The sequence below is a fragment of the Pundamilia nyererei genome, unplaced genomic scaffold (genome assembly GCF_000239375.1).
Source record: "Pundamilia nyererei isolate P.nyererei 1_Seehausen unplaced genomic scaffold, PunNye1.0 scaffold00004, whole genome shotgun sequence".
In the NCBI taxonomy this organism is placed as follows: Eukaryota; Metazoa; Chordata; class Actinopteri; order Cichliformes; family Cichlidae; genus Pundamilia; species Pundamilia nyererei.
This window is the reverse complement of record NW_005187405.1, coordinates 2,387,774-2,409,712: the sequence shown is the minus strand read 5'-3', so window position 1 is coordinate 2,409,712 and position 21,939 is coordinate 2,387,774. Positions and strand designations below refer to the sequence as shown.

Sequence of the window (21,939 nt, the reverse complement as noted above, 5' to 3'; positions counted from 1 at the left end):
TAATGATATTCTAGAAAGACAGTACAAAACTGTAAAATATACAGTAAGATACTTTGACATTACTATTTTTTGGAACAGTGCAGCTGTAGCCGCCTGCGAGGTAGCACAAACTGTCTTTGATGTGGAAAATACTTTGAAAGAGGAGAGGCGATATAACGAGGAGAGAAGAAAAAAGACAAACTGGGGAGAGCATAAAGGGTGGAGTACTTGGGCTTTGTCTTGGGTTTCTAACAGAGCTGCTGTAATACTGGGAAATGTGAAGAATGACACAATGTAAACGAAAAGAGAGGTTGGAAACGGAAGAGGAGATCTGAGCAATATCAATGCTGCTCCCATCAAATCAACCCGAATACCATGTTCCATGTTTCCCCAACCCCGAGCCGCTTATTTCCTTTCTTCCTCCATCTCTCTTCCTCCATTGCACACCACCTCCCTTCGTTTCTCTACCTCTCATCTAGTCTGTACCCACTTAAAAAAAACCTCTTACAGTTGTTTTCGGTGATAGAAAACCAGTTTGAGAGGTAAATGTGTTCGTTTCTAAGGAGATGACAACTGCTATTTGAGGCGCACAGATGTAGGGCACATATATTCGTACATACTTAAGTACACAGTAACCTGTGTTGCCAGTACTTCAGACTTTGTGTAAGATTGAGAGACATGCTGTTTGAAGACATCTGTGAGCTGATGTGGGCTAGAGGCTATACTCTGGGGCCACTTCAAATGTAATTCTAACCCAGAGACTGTAGGTTTGACATCTCTAAGCCTGCTGCTCATCAGATGCATTGGATGAGGCCTGAGGGGGAGTGGAGGGTTTGTTTCATCTGAAACTCCTTTGGGATACCCTAGACTAAAACAGATGGAGTCAGGTTTAGGGTCAGCCTCGTTTCATTATGACCACAACACGAGGAGGGTCCACACGTGATGCTTAAGTCTACGATGAAATTCTGTTGTTGTCCGTGGATTTGAAAGATGGATAGATGGAATTAAATGAAGTGTGTGTTCCAGTGAGATTAGCTATCATACGCCTGAACACACTGCCGCTAAACAATTGTGCTCCTTCTGTTTATCTTAAGTTTGGTGACTTACACTGTATATTTATGAGCTCATTACGAACAGGAAGCAGTAACCACTCTCAAGTGTTAGATGTTGCTAAATATCCAAAAATAAAAACAAATACAAACTCGAACTACTCTAGTGGTGTTTGCTTTATGTGGTTATGATTCCTGTTTACATCAAAAGTTCAACTGGATTTGCGTTCAAGAAATACAAAATGAAACAAATAACTACGCGCGTCAAAATATCTTTTGCATAAAGAATTGACAAACACATTTGAATACTTTTAATAGTATTACAAATCTGAAAGCCCCATCGACAATGATCTTATATTTCTGAACCACAGGAGCTTTTTCCTTTCAAATACACCAGCAGTAGTGATTCCCAGTGGGGTAAAAAAATACCCCAGGGGCTACTTCTGCAATTGCCAGGGGGTGCCATGACAGATCAGCTCAGTAACATCTAAGAACAGGTTTGTGCAGAAAGGTTAACAGTTCAGCAATAAGCAGATACATAAATAAACTGATGATTCAAGCGGACAATTGATGATCGAGAGGTGAAAACAATAGTTACATCTATAATAAAAACTAAGACTACTAAGCAATGTGAGTCATCAAGTAAAATCAAACCAGCCAAACCCCGTATCTCTCTGGTGTACGGCGATGTTGGTTCAGCTGTGGCGCCTTTAAAATATCAGCCTATAAGACCATTTAACAATGTGACTGGGTGAGTTTCTGTTCTTTACAGATATGTTTCCAAACCATGACACAGAGAAAAAGGATACGAAAAGATTCAATCAAAGCATGATTAAATAAAATCATCCTGGTTTTATCACTATGGAAATGAGAGCATTTTAGACACCAATACCTTTTTTTGCCTCACAGTTGCTTCTAAGTTCAGCTTTTAATCAATAATTATTTCAAGACATTTATGAGACTGAAGATGCTCCACTGTCTGATCCTTAATGGACATGACCTCTTGTGTATGAATACATTTTCTAAAATCAATGATCATATCTTTTGTCTTAGACATGTTTAATGATGAATGCGGTTGTTGGTGCCAGACGGATAGCCTGGGTATTTCAGAAACTGCTGATCTACTGGGATTTTCCCACACAACCATCTCTAGTGTTTACAGAGAATACGCCAAAACAGAGAAAACATCACGTGAGCTGCAGTTCAAATGGCTTGTTTATGTTAGAGGAGAATGGCCAGACTGCTTTGAACTGATGAGAAGGAAACAGTAAGTCAAACAAATATTCATTTCAGCCAAAGTATGCAGAGGAGCCTCTCTGAACACACATATCAGACCTTGAAGCAGATGGGCTACAGCAGCAGAAGGCCACACTTGGACCCACTCCTGTCAGCTAAGAACAGGAAACTAAGGTAAAACAGCTAAAACAAAATTGGACAGAAGAAGATTTTGGCTGCATCATTCTAATGGTACAACAACGCAAATGCATGGATCCATCCTGCCTTATATTAACTACTCAGGCTTCTGGTAGTTGTGTTCTGGTTTGAAGGATATTCCCTTGACTCCATCTCTTTATAACCATTGTGTATCCATCATCTTATGGCTGCTTCCAGCAGGCTAACATACTCTGTCACAAAGCTCAGATCCTCTCAAACTGGTCTCTTGAACATGACAATAAGTTCATTGCACTCAAATGTCCTCCACAGTCACCAGATCTCAATCCAATAGAGCAGCTTTGCGGTGTGGTGGAATGGTAGAGTCATATCATTTATGTGCAGCTTACAGATCTGCAGCCATTGTGTGTTAATATAATCATGTCAATATGGACTAAAATCTCCCAGGAATGTTTCCAGCACCTTGTTGAATCACTGCCATGAAGAATTAAAGCAGCTCTGAAGGCAAAAACCAAAATAATTTTAACTTGCACAAAAATCTTGTGCTGCATAAAGGTGATCTATATAATGATTGTTCTGAAAGCCTGTAAAGGCTAAAAACACACACTCCCAAACATACTAAAACCCTCTGGTAAAAGATTAATTAAGCCTGCTCATTAGAGAGTGTATTGATTACGGTTATTGATCCATAAGATAAGCAATACGATCTGGGCCAAGCCAACTTATTAAACCTTTGCCGCTATCCAGTGCAAAGACAAAGGTACTGTTTTTTTTTAATGATCTGAGTTATAAAAAAAAGAGGTTTGGGGCAACTCTTTGATTATCAAGGGCTCTGAGTTTTCCCAGCTGAGCCAAAATCCTGAATAAAGAAGTGAAAGATGAAAGACAAAAAGGGAGGAAGAGCGATGCCACTTGCGACTGCCTTCCAGCTCATCAAGCTATAAAAACCAGACTGGTGACATGATGAGTATCAGGAAATCAGGAGAGGAGAGTTGAGCAAGTGGAGCAGAAGAAAGGATGTTATGCTATTTGTGTCAGATCATGTTGGTGTGATAGGATTAAATGGTGTGACACTGACACTCTTATCATGGGACGCATGTAATGACGACGACAGCCGCACGGTGCAATCTAGCCTCATCAGGCAGCTCATTAGCAAATCACCTGCTAACACCCACATAATTAGCAAATCAGCGGGTCATCTAAAGGAGCGCACACACCGGCTTTCACTTCTTATCAGTTTGACCATATGTTTGGTACTCGTCACTTGTGACTGAGCTTCATTTGACAGTGAGTCTTCTTCTCTGAGGTCTCGCCTGCCACAGCTGATCTGACGGGAACCAGAGGGGGTGAGCAGCATGCTGGGGACTTCTATACAACCTCCAGTATGTCAACAAGCTACGTGAAGGACATCTAGTTCGAGGATCAACTATTCAATATTTACCAATGATCCTGTCCCTAAATGCCTCATTGGCCTTGAATACACGCTGCACATGCTCATATTTGCATGACATCTCAGCTATTAAAGCTACCGAGTGAGATCAATACACTCTCATCCTGCTAAATAGGGAGTAAAGAGCACCATCCCTATTCACACTGATGAGCTTTGGCCATGAGCAAAGCCTGAGCAACACCCTCTAGCCCCCCCACCCAGGCACACGAGGCCGCCAACGCACACCCACACATCTACACATACAGGCAGACATCAACTCAATGCTATGACCTGTGCTGCACCCAGCTACACTACAGCCATTAATTAATCCTTTGACACACACACAGACACACACACACAGAGACACACAGACACACATATATATATAAAGATATTATGGATGAATAAAATCCAAACCTATCTTTTCATGGTGTTGACATTTTACTCATGACTGTTACCAAGCTGTGTTTTATGGTGCGATGCACCGAATCTGTTGTTGTGATTAGGTCTTACAGGCAGAATCTTTTTTTTTTTTCCTCTCAGTCTCTCGCTCACTGTTTGGCTGCGGCAACCACTCCACTCTGTGCCTTTGTTACCGTAGCAACCAATAGCAAAGCTAGGGAGAGATGTTTTATTGCAGTAGATGTAAACGTGAGGAGGGCGGGTCTGCCCTCTAACTCATACGTTGCCCACATATGTGTGCGCAGTCAAACAAACAACACACACTGATGCGTACACACTTAAGCAGGAACACAAGTACACACGCAGTCGTGTACATGGACACAGATGTAAGGAGGTGTGGGTCCCCGCATGGAGGGGGATGGGAGACAAGCAATTTGGTCTCTAAATTTATATATGTATATATATATATATATATATATATATGCTGGACATAGTTTAAACTCTGAGTCCACAATTTTGGCCTTAAAGAACTATGTGTAGTGCTTTCAATGCTTTTCCCCAGTGAGCTTCTGAGACCTCCTCTGCTGTGTTATTATGACAGACTGACTTTTACTAATATGCGATATACAATATACTTACAAGGATAACTGGACTGTAGAGTTTTCATGCTGGCTATGGCAGTATTAAAGACTCAGCTGAGAGAGAATCCTTTAGACCTTGTTCTCATTTGTAACACACTTGCTCCTTGAGGACAGTATGCAGGTTAAAGCCCGGAATAAAGCAAGATGGCCTAAGGGTAGAAACACAGACACGGGCTAAAATGGGAGAAGTGGGTCACCTTCAGACTTCAGTTTTCCGCGCCACAATCAGTATCGTTTCATTAATAGGATTCAATCAGATTTGAGCTGAAAATGAAAAGGGTGCACTGGAAGGGTAAAAAATAGTGAAAAAAATCCAGAATCCTTCTTTGGTATGTGCTGCTACTGTACAGTAGACTCAATTCAGGCAAAATGTGATGAGCTGTGTTTGTAGCTGACCAGGGTGTTTGTCATGATGAATTTGAATTTTGTCCATTAATAGAGTGATACCAGTTAAATAGTTAGATCAAACTGTGATGTGGTAGCCTTCATGCACAAATCTGTTTCGACACTAAAAACAGAATCAACATGAGCTTTATATTTCAAAAGAGAAGCTGAGAATTCTTGGAGTCATCGCTCCAAGATCCAAAGACTCTGAAGGTGGGTTACAGCTCCTGTCTTTATCATACACGTTGAGGATGCCATCTCTGTTAATGGGCAGTTCAACATTTTGTTTCCTCTTTTCTGCTCTGGAAATTAAATGTAAAGAGCAGAAGGTTAGCTCTTTGCAGAGACTGGAAAAAGCAAAAACAAGGTGTTTTATCACTGTTTTACATGTGTTATGTACAAGACTCTTTCTATGGCTGGGAGCTTCATGGAGAAGTCTTTAAAAACTTCCTGTAAAAGTGTGAATGAATGTTTTTACACTTCGGTTATAAGGTGTAATATGTGATTTTTCTTTCAATTTTTTGACAGAGCTAAGTTTCACCTGCTTTCGGGTTTGGTATTTAGCTAAATGAACTTGTCTTTTAATCTCAGAAGGAAAGTAAATGAGCATGGATCCCTAAAATGTTAATTTGACATGGCTCATTGGGTAAATTCCCACACATTGCTCTATAGATAACTCGGATTTTATGAATGACGTGTGTCTTTGTTGTAAATCTGGGACTGGGTCTGTGACGCAAGTTCAGAATGGTTAATGTGAAAATCTCTCAAAACAGGTGGCTAGACTACATGGTGTCAAAGGAAGCAGGTTGGGAAGAAGCTAAATTAAAACACAGATATTTGATGTGTTTACATGCGCTCATATTCAATGACAGGACAGAGCAAATGTCTATGACGGACACAGTCACGCGCTCCTCAGAAGTGGAAGTGTCGCGGTCTTTATCTTTATTGAGGTGGAGGCGATATTCCCTCAAGTGGCTGCTTGTCTCCTTAGAACGGGTCTAATCAGAGTTAAAGGAATCTGTCTCCTGCTGTTAAATATCCTAAAATACTATTCAATCTATAGGGTCATTTATATGCTAATGCAAAGGTTACCTCTGCGTATAGCTCTGACGCAGCTGTGTGCTGTTAGTTTATGGGTGAAAGCGGAAAAAGGTAAAAACTGCGAAAGAGATAATGAGGCTCAAGGAGATGAAAAGAGACGGTGCTAGCAAAAAAAGAAAAAAGAGACAGAAGGGAGATGAGGAAAAGGGTGGAGAAGACACAGAGAGGAAGTGATGTTCCCCTGGGTGAGTGCCATAGGTAATTAAAATAGGATGGACAGAGCTGGAGTCTAGCCAGAGAGGGTTTCATCTCCCCTCAGACATCTTCTCCAACAGGCCCTTTGCCTAAAGCTAAATTGCTGGTAGTGACAGACACACAGCATGCAGGGAGCTATCAGTGTCTGGGTGACAGGCAGGTTTGTGCAGAAAAGTAGAGAGGATGCATCTAAACATGCAAATAACAACAATTTGTGGGCTAAAAAACAGGCAAATGTATGTACTTTTTGTTGCTACTGTGGGATAGAAATGCATATGAAAACGTCTGAAACAGCACACGCACACACGCAGACAGACACACACATAGACTTGCACGCACAGAAAACATTTACCGTGCTGTACAAAGCTGCAGCAAGGGCAAACGTTGCTAACCAGAGTTTGACTGCAGTAAGCACATATACATTCACTGCACAGCTCCGAGCTGGAGGCAGGCACATGAGTATGCAGTGCACACACTCAGACACACACTATGAGCACAGAGTCAAGCGCACGCACACCCCTGTGCGTACGACGCCAGTGAAGATGCAGTCTAATTACACAACAGCGACAGGGGTTTTTCGCCTATGAATTTGACCTGGTTTTATACAGTCATTATCCTGTTTAGTCACACAGTCTTAATGGTGTCCATGACATCTGTCTCCAGGCAGAATCTTTTTTTTTCCTCCCTTCTTATCAATTTCTGAAGCAAAGCCTCGTTATTTTTTAACATTCATTACAAGGAAAGAAATCATCTTACTGCTTGGTAACTGGTTCTCTTTTGACAAAAATAAACTGTGGATTTTGCAGCCAAAAATAATCGTTGCATTTGTTGTATTTTTTCTTTCTTTTTTTACCTTGTGTTTTTCACTGACCAGCACTCGTCATCCACCTGCCTGTTCATTTTTCTACCTCAACAAAGACTATGCTAAATAGGCTGTGCTAATGTCCCTGCGCGGCATCCATTACCATACATCTCACACTCTGTTAGTGGCTTCTCTTATGCTGGTGTAGAAGGGGCTGAAAGGTAGCTCATTTTCATGACATGCTGTTCTTTGTGTGCTGTGATCACCGGCAGCAGTAAATATAGCTCTTTTGGCAGAGGCCTGCTAAGAGGATCATAGCCCACAATAGGTGGTCTTCTCACTGCAGATATCAAAAATGCCAAAGAATCTGCTTGTACACATGTACATGATGCATGCTTGCACAGACACACACTCCCACAGCAGCAGCAGCAGCAGCAGCGTATAAACACCCATACACTGACACCTCCCCTGAGAAGGTTCTCTCCTCCTCGCAGGTATAATTGTGTTTCTGCTATGCTTTGCTCCTCTCCGTTCAGTTGTGACTGGGTCCCCAGAAGAAAAGCCATAATTAAAAGAGAAAAGTTGTGTTTGCTGCGAAGATGGGATGGGTGCAGGCGAGGACAGAGAGGGGAGAGAAAGATTAGCCACAACAAAGCTTCACCAGGCCACAAAACAGTCTCAAGTAGCTGGAAAGACAAAGGACTCGAATGCTTTTATCTCCCAATAAAAAAAAAAAAAGTCCTCCAAATCCCTCCGGCTAAGCTGCCATAACTAAAGCCTGCTTTTTGGCATAGGTGCTCACTGAATGTGTTGGACAACAAAAGCAGCAAAATATGAGAAGATAGACCAAGCTCCCAAGAAATATATATATATATATAAAGCCCCATTCATTTTGTGCAGAGAAGTAAAAAGTCAAGTGCCTTAGTGGTGGCATTTGAGAAAAGGTTACTGGTTATTTGCTTATCTTGTTTGTGTGCGCGTGTAGATGTGTGCGAGTGCTTCAGTGAAAGCATGGAGTGGATGGTCATTTTCTCCCTTTTGCAATTTTGCGATGTAAATGAGATCACAGAATGAAGGAGATTAGGCGGTCTCTATCTGTCTGAGTTGAAACAGCTGTGATAACGCTCCAAACCCAATTTCTAGCCACTTAAACGGGAATACGAGTTACGTGCAAAGGAGAGGGTTGATTTGCGAGACATACTTCCTTTTTTCAAGCTCATGTGCGACACACGCACGTGTAGTACGCGCACATGAAATATGTGCGTACACCTTCCCACGCCTCACCTCTGGGTGAGGGAGTAATGGGAGGTGCTGATGAGGTAAGGCAGTGGATAGAACAATACAATAAGAACACACGTATTTGAGTAATCTAACATGCTCATGTATCAAGTTATCCAAAACTACTCAGATTATGTTTGATGTCATTTACTATTTCAAAAGCTTGCAGGTAGCTTGTATTTGGCAGCTGATTACATTTCATAATAGTATGATCCATCCCTGCATGCGAGGCCTTTATAGCGTGTGAAGAATGCGCACAGGCATACATAAAAAGAGCAGCACCCTCAGGGAGGAATCACTGAAAGAAGAGTCATAAAACTGAAGATGTATGGCCACTCTGAAGGGATTTTAACATGGAAATAACTGCACGGTATTATTACACGGCGCATGTGGCTGATGCAACAACTAAATCCACATGCTTCAGCCACCTTGGCCACCTGAACATCATTTATCTTGCACTGTGCACTTTATGGTGTTGTGGACAATTTACAGCAGTTTTCCACAGGTAACGCTCCTCTGTTTGCAGGGGTACTTGCTATCTTGCTTCTTTCCGTCTAAAACATCTGGAGGGGCTTGCTGGGGGGGGGGCAGTAAAACTCCTGAAAGCCTCTCACATCAACACAGAGAAGCTTTGCGTAAAGGAGTATATTTTAAACACCTATCTCAGCATAGGGAACAAAGTTCTGCCAAGGAAAGAAAGCACGCCTGCATGACTCCTGACCCTCTGGCCCCCTTTAATCCTGCAGAATGACTCCCTGAGGTCCATGCACCGAGGGCCCAGCGGGAATGGGTCACCCAGCAGATGCCTGCCTGCTTAAACTCTTCTGATTTCATTGCCCCGAGGTCTGAGAACTCCATCGCCCCTTTGAAGTGTTGATTTTGTTCTGAAGAATCCCACCAAACCCCGCCACCCGATAAATATGGCTCCCTGTATGAAACTGGAGCCTCGTAATATGCTGGCTCCTTTTGAGGAAAATAAGCATTTCTTCAAATCTCTTGATACTAGACGCAGCTTTGTTTTGTTTTACAATCAGATTAGTGGATAATCCTGTCTCCGCTTTGACACAGAAATTACTGTTAGGGCAGGTGGGAGTTCATTCATCAAGTCTGGAAAGTAAAGTTCATCCAAACACTGTAAGAGCGTATGTTACCATTACTTGAGTGGGTGGTAGGCATGTCCAGGCTGTGTGAGAACAAGGCAATCTACAGTGAGCAACTTACGGGTTAAATGTAATGAGAAAATTAGAAAAGGACAAAAAACAAACAAAAAACCCCCAGAAAGCATTAACTTATTTCACAAAAATCTGCTCACCCAACCGAGTTTATTGAGTATAAAAGATCTTCGGGGCTGGCAAATAAAGAAACAAGTAAATCTGATAAGAAAGCGACTGGTTTTGCAGCAGCTTGCAGCCTCCCAGTGTTAAACCAGGGGTGTCTGACTGTTCCTTTCTGTGTACCAGAGGTAAAGAGGAGCAATTTGTCGCCAATTGCTTGACGTATTCTCTTGGCAATAGGAACAGAGAAGCTGTTAGGTAACATCTCTTTCCTTCCAACATCTTCTGTCTGTTTCATCTCACTCTGCTTAACACACAGGATCTGAGACTGTCATTCTACACATTTTTAGAAATGTGGTACTTAACAACCCCATCACAGTAATCTGCCTTTGATTTACTCTCTTTGTGTTGGGCTGTATTACTCTGGAATCCAATCTCTTTCTCTGTTTTTTCCCTCCAAGACTGAATTTCTCCGTTTGTGGCTTAGCATATGTGATTGAATAGAGTCCTATGTGATCAATAGAGTTCATTAAATGTCCCTATGGGAAGCTATCTCAACCTGAAGCTTTCTACATTGTGTTTACCTGCAGCTCGCTTTGCTTTATCAATTCAAGTAGTTTCACTTTTGCTTATGGCATAATATATTTTATAATTAAATTCCTCATTCCTGGCCATCCTCTGCTATTTTCCTAAATGTACACTGAAGTATCCATTTGGTTCCCTTCAGTATGGGCTGTGGGCTTTGGGGTGGGGATGTTAGAAAGGTTTGGTGTAGCTGTATGTTTTTGATGGGTAGGTGTTAGATGGATTTCCAAAGGAAGGCTGAAGGAAAGAGTGGCTGCACCTGTTGTTCCCTGCGGTTGCTGTGTGGTGGGGTTAGCACCTGCTCGCACGGCTGCTGTGTGGATGTCTGTGTGGGCAGCAGGGATAACAGGGAAACCATTCACACCCGCTCCAAGTGCTGTCTGCAGCCCCTCTCCCTCAACACTTGTGCTTTCTGCTCCATCATTTCTTTTTCTGTGTTTTTTACCCCCCCTGTAGTTTATGCCAGGACTGCTTCATCCTTTGCATTGTTAGCCTGTCTGTCTTTTTCTGTCTGTCACCAACCATCTCTTTTTGCCTTTCAGCTCGCACAGAAAAACAAACACAAATTACAGCAGCTGGAAGCTGTAATAGTCCTTCTGTGGAACTTGATAGCTTTTAGTATGAAGGGTGAAGTTGTAAACAGTGAACTACATGTAACTGTTAAATCACTTCAGTAGAAGCTGGGACAGCGGTGACTGAGCACTTAACTTTGGCTATAGAGGTTGTGAGTGCGCAGGCTGGTTATGGACTATTCGGGTGTCAGTTCTTGTAACTGTAAAAGGCACATTTAGGAGAAAAGACATAAAGTGACTTCAGTTTGTGTCACTCTGTGACTGAACCTATGCGATGAAAATATTGAGGCACATGTGTCTATGTGTAAATTCACAACAATTTTCCATTTCTTCAATTTCATTTCATTTATCAACTGTTTTCTTTGCGCATTCACCCTGTAACCACACAAGTGAGTAATGACATAATCAATCGACTTTATGGCTTCTAAATGATCACATCTGACCTTTTCTCTTGTTAAAGAAATAAAAAAAAAAACACTTGCAAACACTAAAGAAAACCATCATAAATGTACACAGAGGGGCAGTAAAATACGTCACCGGGGAGCAATGGGCACAAATCACGACCTATGATCCAATCCAAATGAAAATGTTAATTAAGCCGTATCCGTCGTTTTAATGTTACATGGTAATGTGCATTGTGAGTCTTTATTTATTTAAATATTTAGTTATTTTGCTGAGACATCACTCAAGCCTATAAAGAATAAGCATTTCAAAACCATATGCAACACGTGAAAGCAAAATGATGAAGATTTGCACGTCATACGCAAATAACACCAAACTTGCACAGCAGACACAAAGAGCAGCTCGTGCCCACAAAGGTCCAGACGGTACCACATCCAAGCCGGAGGACTGTAATAATGCAGCATGGCGTTTAGTGGCAGTAATAAAATTGCACACTTATACACTACCTGTTCACCCCAACCACCCTCCGTTTCCCTCAAAGCATCTGTTCATCTATCCATCTCCAAACCCCACCATCATTTGGCATACTCACCGCGCCAGATGGCCAGGTATTGGAGGGTGAGGCAGGTGCCAATCGCCAACTCGCCCTCGCCGGTCGATCTTCTTCTTTTCTATGATGAAACCGGGGTTGAGTAGCACAGCTCGGGGGTATTCAAAACCTCTCTAAAATTGCGCTCCTCAGCCGCACCTCACCTGTCCCTTCCCTCTGTTGTGCGTCGCCGTAGCATCACTGCGCGTCCAAAACGCCCAGTCAACTAAACGTTTGGGGTTTTTTCTCCTCCCTGAAGGAAAAGAGTCCGTAGTGTAATTGCGTAAAATCTACTGAGGTTTCTGTGATCTCGAATGCGTTTTGCGTCCCGTTAGGTTTGTTCCGATCCTTGCAAATTCCCCAAATCCTGCAATTGCGGGGCAGTATGAAGTCTTCTTTCAAGAGGTACCGTGCAGTTTTCTGCACTTGGTCGAGCTGCGGCTTTGAAATCAGTTGTCAGCAAAATCTAATCCCCTTTTTAAATTTACAGTGGCGAGGTGAAACGTCCAACGCAGAGCAGGCACAGTGACAACAGGGGCCCATAATTCACACCCCCATGAAACACAGTCCTGCAGTGGATCAATGATGAATGGAGGACCTCTCTCTCTCTCTCTCTCTCTCTCTCTCTCTCTCTCACACACACACACACACGCGCGCGCGCGCGTCCAGGTCTATACGTACTGCATGTTGTGAGTTACAGAACATAAACATAAAGCTGCAGAGTGAACTAGCACATTAACAATATTTTGCCAAATAATAAAAATACCCGAATAAAGCTTATGACTAAATACATAACTGGCAGACGCCTTCACCTTAATGAATACAAAGAGGGTTTAAAGACAAAGACATGCACCTCTACTTCTTATTTAGGAAAATGGTGAAATAATAAGTAGACAGATGTAGGGCCGGATCTATACCAAAATATCACCAAATAACACTTGTTTTAATTGTAAACGACATCAGCAAAAATACATGAAAATATATGGATATATATCTGTTATTCATTGCATAAAAGCAAACTCAAACAAACAAACACACAAACAAGCAAAAAGTGTTAATCAGATAAAATAAAAATAATTAATAAAAATATCCTTGCTCTCAAATTCATTATAAGGTTAGTTTAGCATACTGTATTTATATTTTTTCTTTTTCTTTTTCCTGCCATGTTCTTTTACTAACCTTATTTGAGGTATTGTATTATTACATTTATCTCTCTTTTATAGTTCTCTGTCTCATATTACCTACAGACATATGCATTTCATCACATGTAGGTATCAGGACATTGGTTGTCCACCCTGTTTCCCACCACATAGTTATACAAATAGTTTTACATATGCATATACACAGATATGTCTGGATCAATGCAAACTAAGTCAGTAAGGAATTTTGAAGGGCTGCTATGCCACATTGGTCTCTGTTTTTAAGTCCTTCATCACATAATTGGGCATAATGCGAAGAGTGGGTTGAGAGGGTTATTAGTGTGAGTGGTGAGTGCTAAGAATGCAGTGGATCTGAGAGCTTGGGATGGGGGTGCAAATAATTGTGGAGGCAGTAAACAAAGACAAGATTTTGCATTCAGAAAGCTAGGACTTCCTAAAAACTAAGAATAAATAAAATAAATGATATCTAGTTGGTCTCATTTTGTTTTGTTTTTACTCCATGTTATTGAAATAATAGAGCGTGCACACACGCACATAAATCCATTCTGCTGCATAATAAGCACCTTCAAGCTCGACACAGCTGCATTTTGCAGTACTTCTGGGCTTATAATTAAGATTTTAAATGCAGCATATTTACTACTGATTGAGTATTTTCTGCACTGTGGCATTGGCTCATTCTCACTGCTGTTCCAACAAATAGCACATTTTCAAATACATTTTGTCTCCAGTGAATATGAAAAAACAAACAAACCCTTACTTCTGTGACCTGCTGTTCGAGCTATTTTAATTTAATCTCCCAGATTCACGGATTTGATTAAATATGCTCTATTATTATTATTATTATTATTATTATTATTACTATTATTATTAGTAGTAGTATTAGCATTAGTACTAGTATTATTATTTTGTTAAAATTTTGAAGAACTTTGTAAACCCCTCCACCTATTTTGTCCTTTGTAATTACACTGGTGTTACCCATATAACTGACACTATATAGAAAAGATTGACAGTGTGCAATAATAAACAATGATAAATAAAATGATAACTGAATGTCACTGTTTAAATTTACTTGCGGACAATATCTATTAAAAAATAAATTTCAAGATAATAAATTATTGCTGTCACATTATAATAAAGCTTTAAAAGGGATTACGTTCTTACGTCACTTCCGGTTGTCGTAAGACAGTAGTAGAAAAAAAATCTGTTTGCCATGAATATCAGCTAGCTAGCCACCGACAGCTGTTAGTACACTTGAGTAAAATCATCCATGTCAAGGCAAAAGAGGGAATATCGAAGTCTTGTGCTGCTTCTGTGTACAAATAGGGGCACACCTTCCTGCCTCCAAGCCTACTGTGAATCGGTAAGCAGCTCGCATTTAGGATACCTTGCTAACGAGCTAGCCGCCGCTAGCTGCTTGCCTCGCTAACGCTAAGTGATGATCTATTCGACTCGGAGCTGATATTAACGTGTGCACCGGCTAGTGTGCAGCAGCAGCGTGGCCCTTATCTAGCTCATCGGTCGCATGCATTGCTATGCCAGCAGTCTGCTGCAGTTATACAGCCAACATCGATGGCTAACACTAGAGGTTATTATCGTTAACCATGTAGCTACCGTTAGCATATCGCTCTGTGTGACTGTCTGCTGAGGGGGTGTTGAATTTAAGCACTCTTGTCCACCCGTTTCAAGGGTATCTAAATAACCTTAATCTCCCCCTGAGAGGTTAGGAGCTACAGTCCACACCTGAAGTTAAATATTTCATATTTACTTAAGATTATGGGTCGTGTGCAATGATGTCAACAACAGCAGACAAATAATGGGTTGTCACATACTTTCCACAAAGCTGATCTCATCCTCATACGATTTCAGGATGCTATTGACTTTTATAATTGTATATGACCTAAATGTAATCCAAAGCAGCGGCGACTGTTTTAGACTGAGACTCATAAAGCGGCCACGCCTTTGTAACTGTATATTGCCATGTATAATTTTGTCGTGTTGCGCGACGCAAAACCATTTTAAACATTTCTTTCTTTCTTCATCTTCTTCTTTTTCTTCCTAAAAAGATCCAGCTGGCTCAGTGACAAGACCAGAGGACGTTGGCACCATTGTGTGCCAGTAGATTTCAAGATACTGGGATTTTTGAATCCAGGTACATCCATAACAGGACATAGCAGGGTTTCCCCAAGGCAGCTGGTTAGCAGAGGTGGTTAAACTATTTGTGTGTAGCCATCCACCCAAAACCGAAATTTTTATTCACTTTGAAAAACACTCTTCACCAATCAGTCTGTTTAAATTAACTTATAGTTCTTTTGGCATCACATCTCATCTTCAGTGTAGTTAGCAGATGGCAGTTTAAATCTTTGCCTCACTGATTAAATATTTTTCCTTTGCTGAATGATGTGATACCACTACTCTTCTCATAAGCTAAATCATCTTTCCATCCATCTTTTACTTATCCAAATTAAGGTTGGTGGGGTGTGGGTGGCTGGAGCTAGTCCAGATAAGAGGCAGGGTACACCCTGGACAGGTTACCAATTTTTGCAGGGTTATTGCATAGAGACAGAACAACCATTCGCTAATCACTAATTAATCTGACCCCATTCATGACTTTGGCATGTGGGAGGAAGCTGGAGTACCCGGGGAACCCACAAAGACATAGAAATAACATGTAAAGGAAAGACAACAGTTCTATCAACTGCACCATTGTAGCGTTGTAAGCTTAATCAGCCAAACAATAATAAATATGTAAAAAAAACAAATTTTTTTAAACAAAGAAAGAAACTGTGGGAAACCCTGTTGTGAACTAGTGGTTAAAGGCTTTGCTTGTAGCATGTTGTTTTTGTTCTGTTTTTCCTGACTCCTAATTATTCTGTCTGCTATATCTGTATTTCCACCAGAAGATGAACGGTCTGTCCATACGAGAGCTATGCTGCCTCTTCTGCTGCCCCCCATGCCCAAGCCGCATTGCAGCCAAACTGGCTTTCCTCCCCCCAGAGCCCACCTATGCTCTTCTCCCTGACCCAGATCCAGTTTCTGGGGCTGGAGCGGCATCTGGGTCCACGTCTGCGACTGGTCTCCCTTCTCTCGGAGCCCCTGGACTTCGCTCTCGACTCAGCACTGCTAGCGGAGGTGACAGAGGAGGCGGCGGCGGTGGTGTTGGAGGTGGTGGCGGTGGTGGAGGAGGAGGTGGTGGTAGCAGTAGTGGCAGTGGTGGTGGCAGCAGTGTTGGGAGTGAGGGCAGGTGGAAGCTGCATCTCACAGAGAGAGCAGAGTTCCAGTATTCACAGAGAGAGCTGGACGTGACGGATGTATTCCTGACCAGATCTAGCCGAGGAAACAGGGTTGGATGCATGTACATTCGCTGTGCCCCAAATGCCAGGTGAGAGGCACAGCAGCACCTGGAAACCATGAGACATTTTTTGGATAAGTGGATCACAACCTTGTGTGTCTGTATTTAGAATGCAGTTGTTTGTGGGATTTCACACCAACCCTGGGCCGCACAACTCGCTGCCTAACTTCCTTTTTTCCAATTTTTCTGCTTTGTCCCTCAGGTTCACTGTTCTGTTTTCCCACGGTAATGCAGTAGACCTGGGCCAGATGAGCAGTTTCTACATCGGATTAGGGACCCGCATCAACTGCAACATCTTCTCTTATGATTACTCAGGCTACGGCGTTAGCACTGGCAAGCCTTCTGAGAAGAACTTATATGCTGACATTGATGCTGCCTGGCACGCCCTGCGCTCAAGGTAAGAAGGCCCAAATTCAGTCCTTGGTGGGTCCAAACCTAATGGGCAGCAAGCATGAAATGCCATTTAAGTTTTTAAGGGCCACTTACATCACTGACTGGTAACTTTTTGAAAAAAACAAAACCCAAATAAACAAAAAAAACATTTGGTTGGCTCATGAAAGCTTTTTCCCTGCTGACCACAGTGGCTTCTCTCTGTCGTTCAGCCAGTGTAGTCACAGCTAAACAGTGGCTCGCAGTCAAACAGTAGGATGACATACTGTGCTCTACGTGAAGTGGTGCATCTAATATTCTTCTTTCTTACTTGTCCCTCTTGTTTATCTGCTGCCATCATAGTTAATGAGCCTAATGTTGGTAGAAAATTAACATTTCCAGATGGCACCGCAGAGGACGCTGAACAAATAAAACAAGATTCTGGTTTATTTCAACATTTTATTTTTGTGCTTTTCAATGTGGCTTATGCCACGTATGTTTGTGCTTTTGAACAAGTTTTCCCCCAAACTTTTTTACATGCATGAATCCCTTTTGTTTTTATTTATTTTTTTCTTGTTCACGCGAATCATTTTCTTTTCTTTCCCCATCCTGCCAGCTGGCCTAATCACCCTGCCAACTGTGCAAACTGTGAGTGTAACTAGCAATTACAGCAAACAGTAAACAGATTAACTACTGTAACTCAAGCTTATGTGTGCAAGCATAAAAAAAACGCTTTAACTTTGCACAGCGTGTTCTCTCTTTAATATTCAGGGGTGGAAGAAAACCGTTCAGAGCACGAGTCTGAAAATTAGCGTTTATCTGGACATGAGAAGTTTCACACTTGTACACTGTGCTCAACATATTTCTGTGTTCAGTGTTTGCACTTGCATAGCATTTGTTAACCTGAGGTAATGTGGTTCCTCTTCACCCACTCCTCACACCTGATGCCGACTGTGCGGCCATCAGGACAAACTTGCAGTCAGTGTTTTGTCTTGTGGAGGAGCTGGGAATAAAACCACCAACTCTCTGATTAGGGGACAGGCTGTGTCACTTATTGCCAAAATTTATTGTGAAACGTGAATTTTTGTGTCTCAGGTACGGCATCAGCCCTGAGAATATCATCCTGTACGGACAGAGCATCGGCACGGTGCCTACAGTCGATTTGGCATCGCGGTTTGAGTGTGCTGCTGTGGTCCTCCACTCTCCTCTCACCTCCGGCATGAGGGTTGCCTTCCCCGACACTAAGAAAACATATTGCTTTGATGCTTTTCCAAAGTAAGTTCACTTCCCAAGACTGCAAACCTGAAGACTGTCGATTTGATTACTTGGAAGTCATTTAGAATTAAGTGAATTATTACAGTTTAATTAAGTGAAAAGGAAACATGACTAGCGCCTCAGTTCTTTTCTGAAGCAGAATTAGTCCATCTGTATGTTCTAACTTCTTAACAGTGTTGATTGTTGCAATAGAGCGATAGTTTGAGACATCATATTTTAAATTCAATTCATTTAAAAGGTACAGAGCATGTGTTAATGAACATATCGATATAAATATGCCTGGATTAGCCACAAAGCTACTTTTATATATAGTCCCTTGCAGGATATTAATACTTTATTGTGGTCTGTTGAAGATATTTTCATAGACTTGATAGGACTGCTTGGAAAAAGCAGATGCACAGGGGGTTTTATTTATTATTTTGTTAATGTTCATTTTAAATCCTCGTACTTGCTCATTGCTCTGTAAATGTTTTTTTTAAATGAAAGATTGGAAAATTGTACTGTTTTACAACCAAATCGAATGATACAGAGCTTAACCATGTTTCGATTGTTGCTGAAATTATTAGCGTTTAGATAGATTGCAGAGAAACCTTCAGAATGACCACATGCTGTTCTTTGTTACAGAAGAAATTAAAAATCTTATAGAACCACCGGTTTCAAATGCAGATCCTCAAAAAAGAAAAAGAGATTAGATGTAAAATCAATCTGTATGCCATAAGACGTGCTGAGACAAATGCATTACAATGGGACAGAGAAATTGATTCCGTTCTCTGCATTTTCTGTAAATATTCTTCCAGCATCGAGAAGGTGTCAAAGATCCCATCTCCAGTGCTTATCATTCATGGTACAGAGGACGAGGTGATCGACTTCTCCCACGGCCTGGCTCTGTTCGAGCGCTGTCCCAAGGCCGTGGAGCCGCTCTGGGTGGAGGGAGCGGGCCACAACGACATTGAGCTTTACAGTCAGTACCTGGAGAGGCTACGACGCTTTATTAACCAGGACCTGGCTGCACAGCATGCCTGAGAAACACACAGCCTCTCTGTGTTTGTATGAATGAGACTGTGTGTGTGTATTTGTGAATACGTGTGTGCGTGGGGGGGGTGGGTGGATATAGGCATGTTTGCATAGAAATATGGGTGAAGGGAGGGGGGGGGCTCTAAAGGGGTTGTGTGATTTTTGGTCACATCTGTGTGTCTTGAAGCAGCACACCTTCAGGTTAAACACAAACACAAACTATGTTCTGTTTCCTGTTTTAAAGGTTAGAACATTTTTAATAAGGATAGATGACACTACAGTAGATAAAGAAACAACCTCACAGGTGCAGTTTTTAATGAGGGAAGAGTTTGATTTGCAGCTTTAAAATGTCTTCACCTGGTTCACGGTGTGCGTTGTCGCAAAAAAAGGCATACAGATGTAATGGTGAAGTGTCTGGTGGTGAATGTGTGTGCTAACACTGTGAGTGTTGCTTGTATAGTCATACCCCCATGGACCTGTGACACCTGAATAATGTGTTCACACGTTTGTGTGTGGGTGAGCGCTGATAGAAATGAAGGACATCCTGATGACTTGGACATCTGAGAGTGGAGGAGGCTTATGGAGATTTATCAGATATTGGTGTTTTTTTGTTTGTTTTGTTTTCTGTGTCTGTATGTATGAAGAATACCTCCACAGCTTGACCAGTTCTCTCTCCTGTGGACAAACACTGGTCAAGCACGTGCACCCTTCCTCCTCCCCTCCTTGTTTACTGTTAATGAACATCCATCTGACTGCCAGGGCATTTACCAAGTTGTCCAGCAAACACTACCCTCTTCCTTTTTTGTGTGGTTTTGGGGGTCCATCTCCTGTCCTTTGGTGTCAGTTATGGTGGAAATGCAAGGGACAAGCCTGGAGTACTGTCACAGTGTTATGGCTCTTAGGTGTCTCATACATTTCTTTTTTTATTTTGTCTCCAAAAAGATCAAAGAATGGTGAGCCTCCCTGTTATTTCCCGGCTGTTACATTTGACTGTCTGCAGAATTGCAGCTACGTGCCACAGGGAACTATTTTAATTTCTTTTTTTTCATGTATAGTTTGACATTTTTCATACCAGGAATTAATAAGTGGTTGAAATGGAAATAAGCCTGTCAGAAGGCACATTAACAGTACTGCTATAGAAAAGCAGGTCTACTCAGTATTTCTAACCTCGCATTTTAACAGAAATCTGTTGCCCATCAGGTACTAATGAATGACGTTAAGAGGTTGGAGTGCATGGGTTTGGCAAGATTTAAGGAAAGGTTTGGCAATTTGGGACACACATACAATTGTCCCAGAAGGTGACTGCAGCCAGAAAAGAAGTTGTCCAGCCTGTAACACCCCATAAAACAACTGCATGTCACATACAAAGGGTTATATAGTAAGGTTTATAGTGGCTGCTGAGTGGATTTTGTCACCTTTGCTTAGAGCCAGGCTGGCTTCCCCTCCACTTTTCCAGTCTTACTTGTAAGCTGGTAATTGCTGGTTGTCGCTTCACATATATATACACAGGTGTGTCATTCATCTCATGTGACTTCCAGCAACAACAACGACAAAAAAAGAAGCAAATATGCACATTTAGCAGATGTCAGATTGTACATTTTAAGCCTGGAGTGCAGCTGTTGAGAAGGTTGTGAATAATTGTAGTTTCTTCTGGTGAATTGTGGAGATTGATGCTCTGGTTGGATTCAGAGGCTCTAAAGGAATAAGGAGACAAAATAGCTGCTCATTTCCCCCTAAACCATAAGATGTTATGTTCATTTTATTCTGAATTACCGTGCTTCATTAGAAGTGTACTGAGAATTTGTAGTCTTACAGCACAAGTTGATTTCGATGTCTTGTTACCGTAGCACTCATCACCAGGGTTAGTCAGCCTCCGCACATTTTAAAAAAAAATTTTTGTAGCGTGTTTTTGTTGTTGTTTTATTTCTCGTCATGATTGTAATGTGTTTGTTTTAGAATGGGCCATGGGTTGTTTCAGAACCACGCATGTTAATGGTAAAGGCTAACAGTGCGATTCGGATCAGGTTGCCGTGAAGGGAGATCATGTCTACTAGCTCTGGTTTAACCTCCGTGGCCCTAAATGTACAGGAGCTCTTTTATGGGTGGCAGCACGCTTCATGTGTGACACAAGCCATATTTGAGCCTCTCACTGTTGGTGTGGTGCAGGTTCCACCACACACACAGACACACACACACATACACACACCTTTGCACATCATCACACACATACACACACCCGCACACACACACATACTGTCTCATACAGTATATTTACACATTTATATATATCAGATCAAGCATGACGAAAGCAGGTCTTAAGTTCAGCACTATTGTACAAAGTATCCAAAGTGTAATAAGGGTATAAAATGTAAGTTTCTGTGTCTTCTTCATTACTATAGAGTGTGTTCTAAAGGCCAGCATCAAAGATACAAGAGTCCTGTTTGGACTAACAGGCCCTGAAAAAAAAGCATGAGAAGGTGCCTACTGCACAGCAGACCCGCCGGTGTCAGTGATAGCAGCTGCGTTTTGTCAAAGGGAACATTTACTGAACTAGCACTGATCTGATTACTTCATTTTGGGAGTACCAGTGGGGCTTGGTAAGCAGCGGAGCAGAATTACTGAACACCACTCAACTTCCTGTTAATTGTTTTTAAACTGGGGAATATTCCCGGTTTCATCTTGTGGCTTTTTTTTTTTT

At 41.8% G+C, this 21,939-nt stretch overlaps 1 protein-coding gene and 1 long non-coding RNA gene across 3 annotated transcripts in view; one reads left to right on the top strand and one right to left on the bottom strand.

The window, feature by feature from the left end:
• Positions 1 to 12,681, bottom strand: part of LOC102212001 (uncharacterized) — a 16,458-nt gene extending 3,777 nt beyond the window's left edge. The window contains exon 1 of the long non-coding RNA XR_311415.1: positions 12,078 to 12,681. This is a non-coding gene — a long non-coding RNA (uncharacterized LOC102212001). The remainder of the gene's footprint in view (positions 1 to 12,077) is intronic.
• A 1,732-nt stretch (positions 12,682 to 14,413) lies between these two features.
• Positions 14,414 to 21,462, top strand: abhd17aa (abhydrolase domain containing 17A, depalmitoylase a). 2 transcript variants are annotated; one of them, XM_005721136.2, is made up of 6 exons: positions 14,414 to 14,594; positions 15,298 to 15,383; positions 16,135 to 16,613; positions 16,786 to 16,980; positions 18,048 to 18,227; positions 19,025 to 21,462. In XM_005721136.2, exons 3-6 carry the CDS (start codon positions 16,135 to 16,137, stop codon positions 19,248 to 19,250), a joined length of 1,080 nt encoding a protein of 359 aa, XP_005721193.1. In that variant the 5' UTR covers positions 14,414 to 14,594; positions 15,298 to 15,383; the 3' UTR covers positions 19,251 to 21,462. The 2 variants fall into 2 exon arrangements, with proteins under 2 accessions (XP_005721193.1, XP_005721192.1); XM_005721135.2 differs by having other exon boundaries at positions 16,132 to 16,613.
• The last annotated feature ends 477 nt before the right edge of the window (positions 21,463 to 21,939 follow it).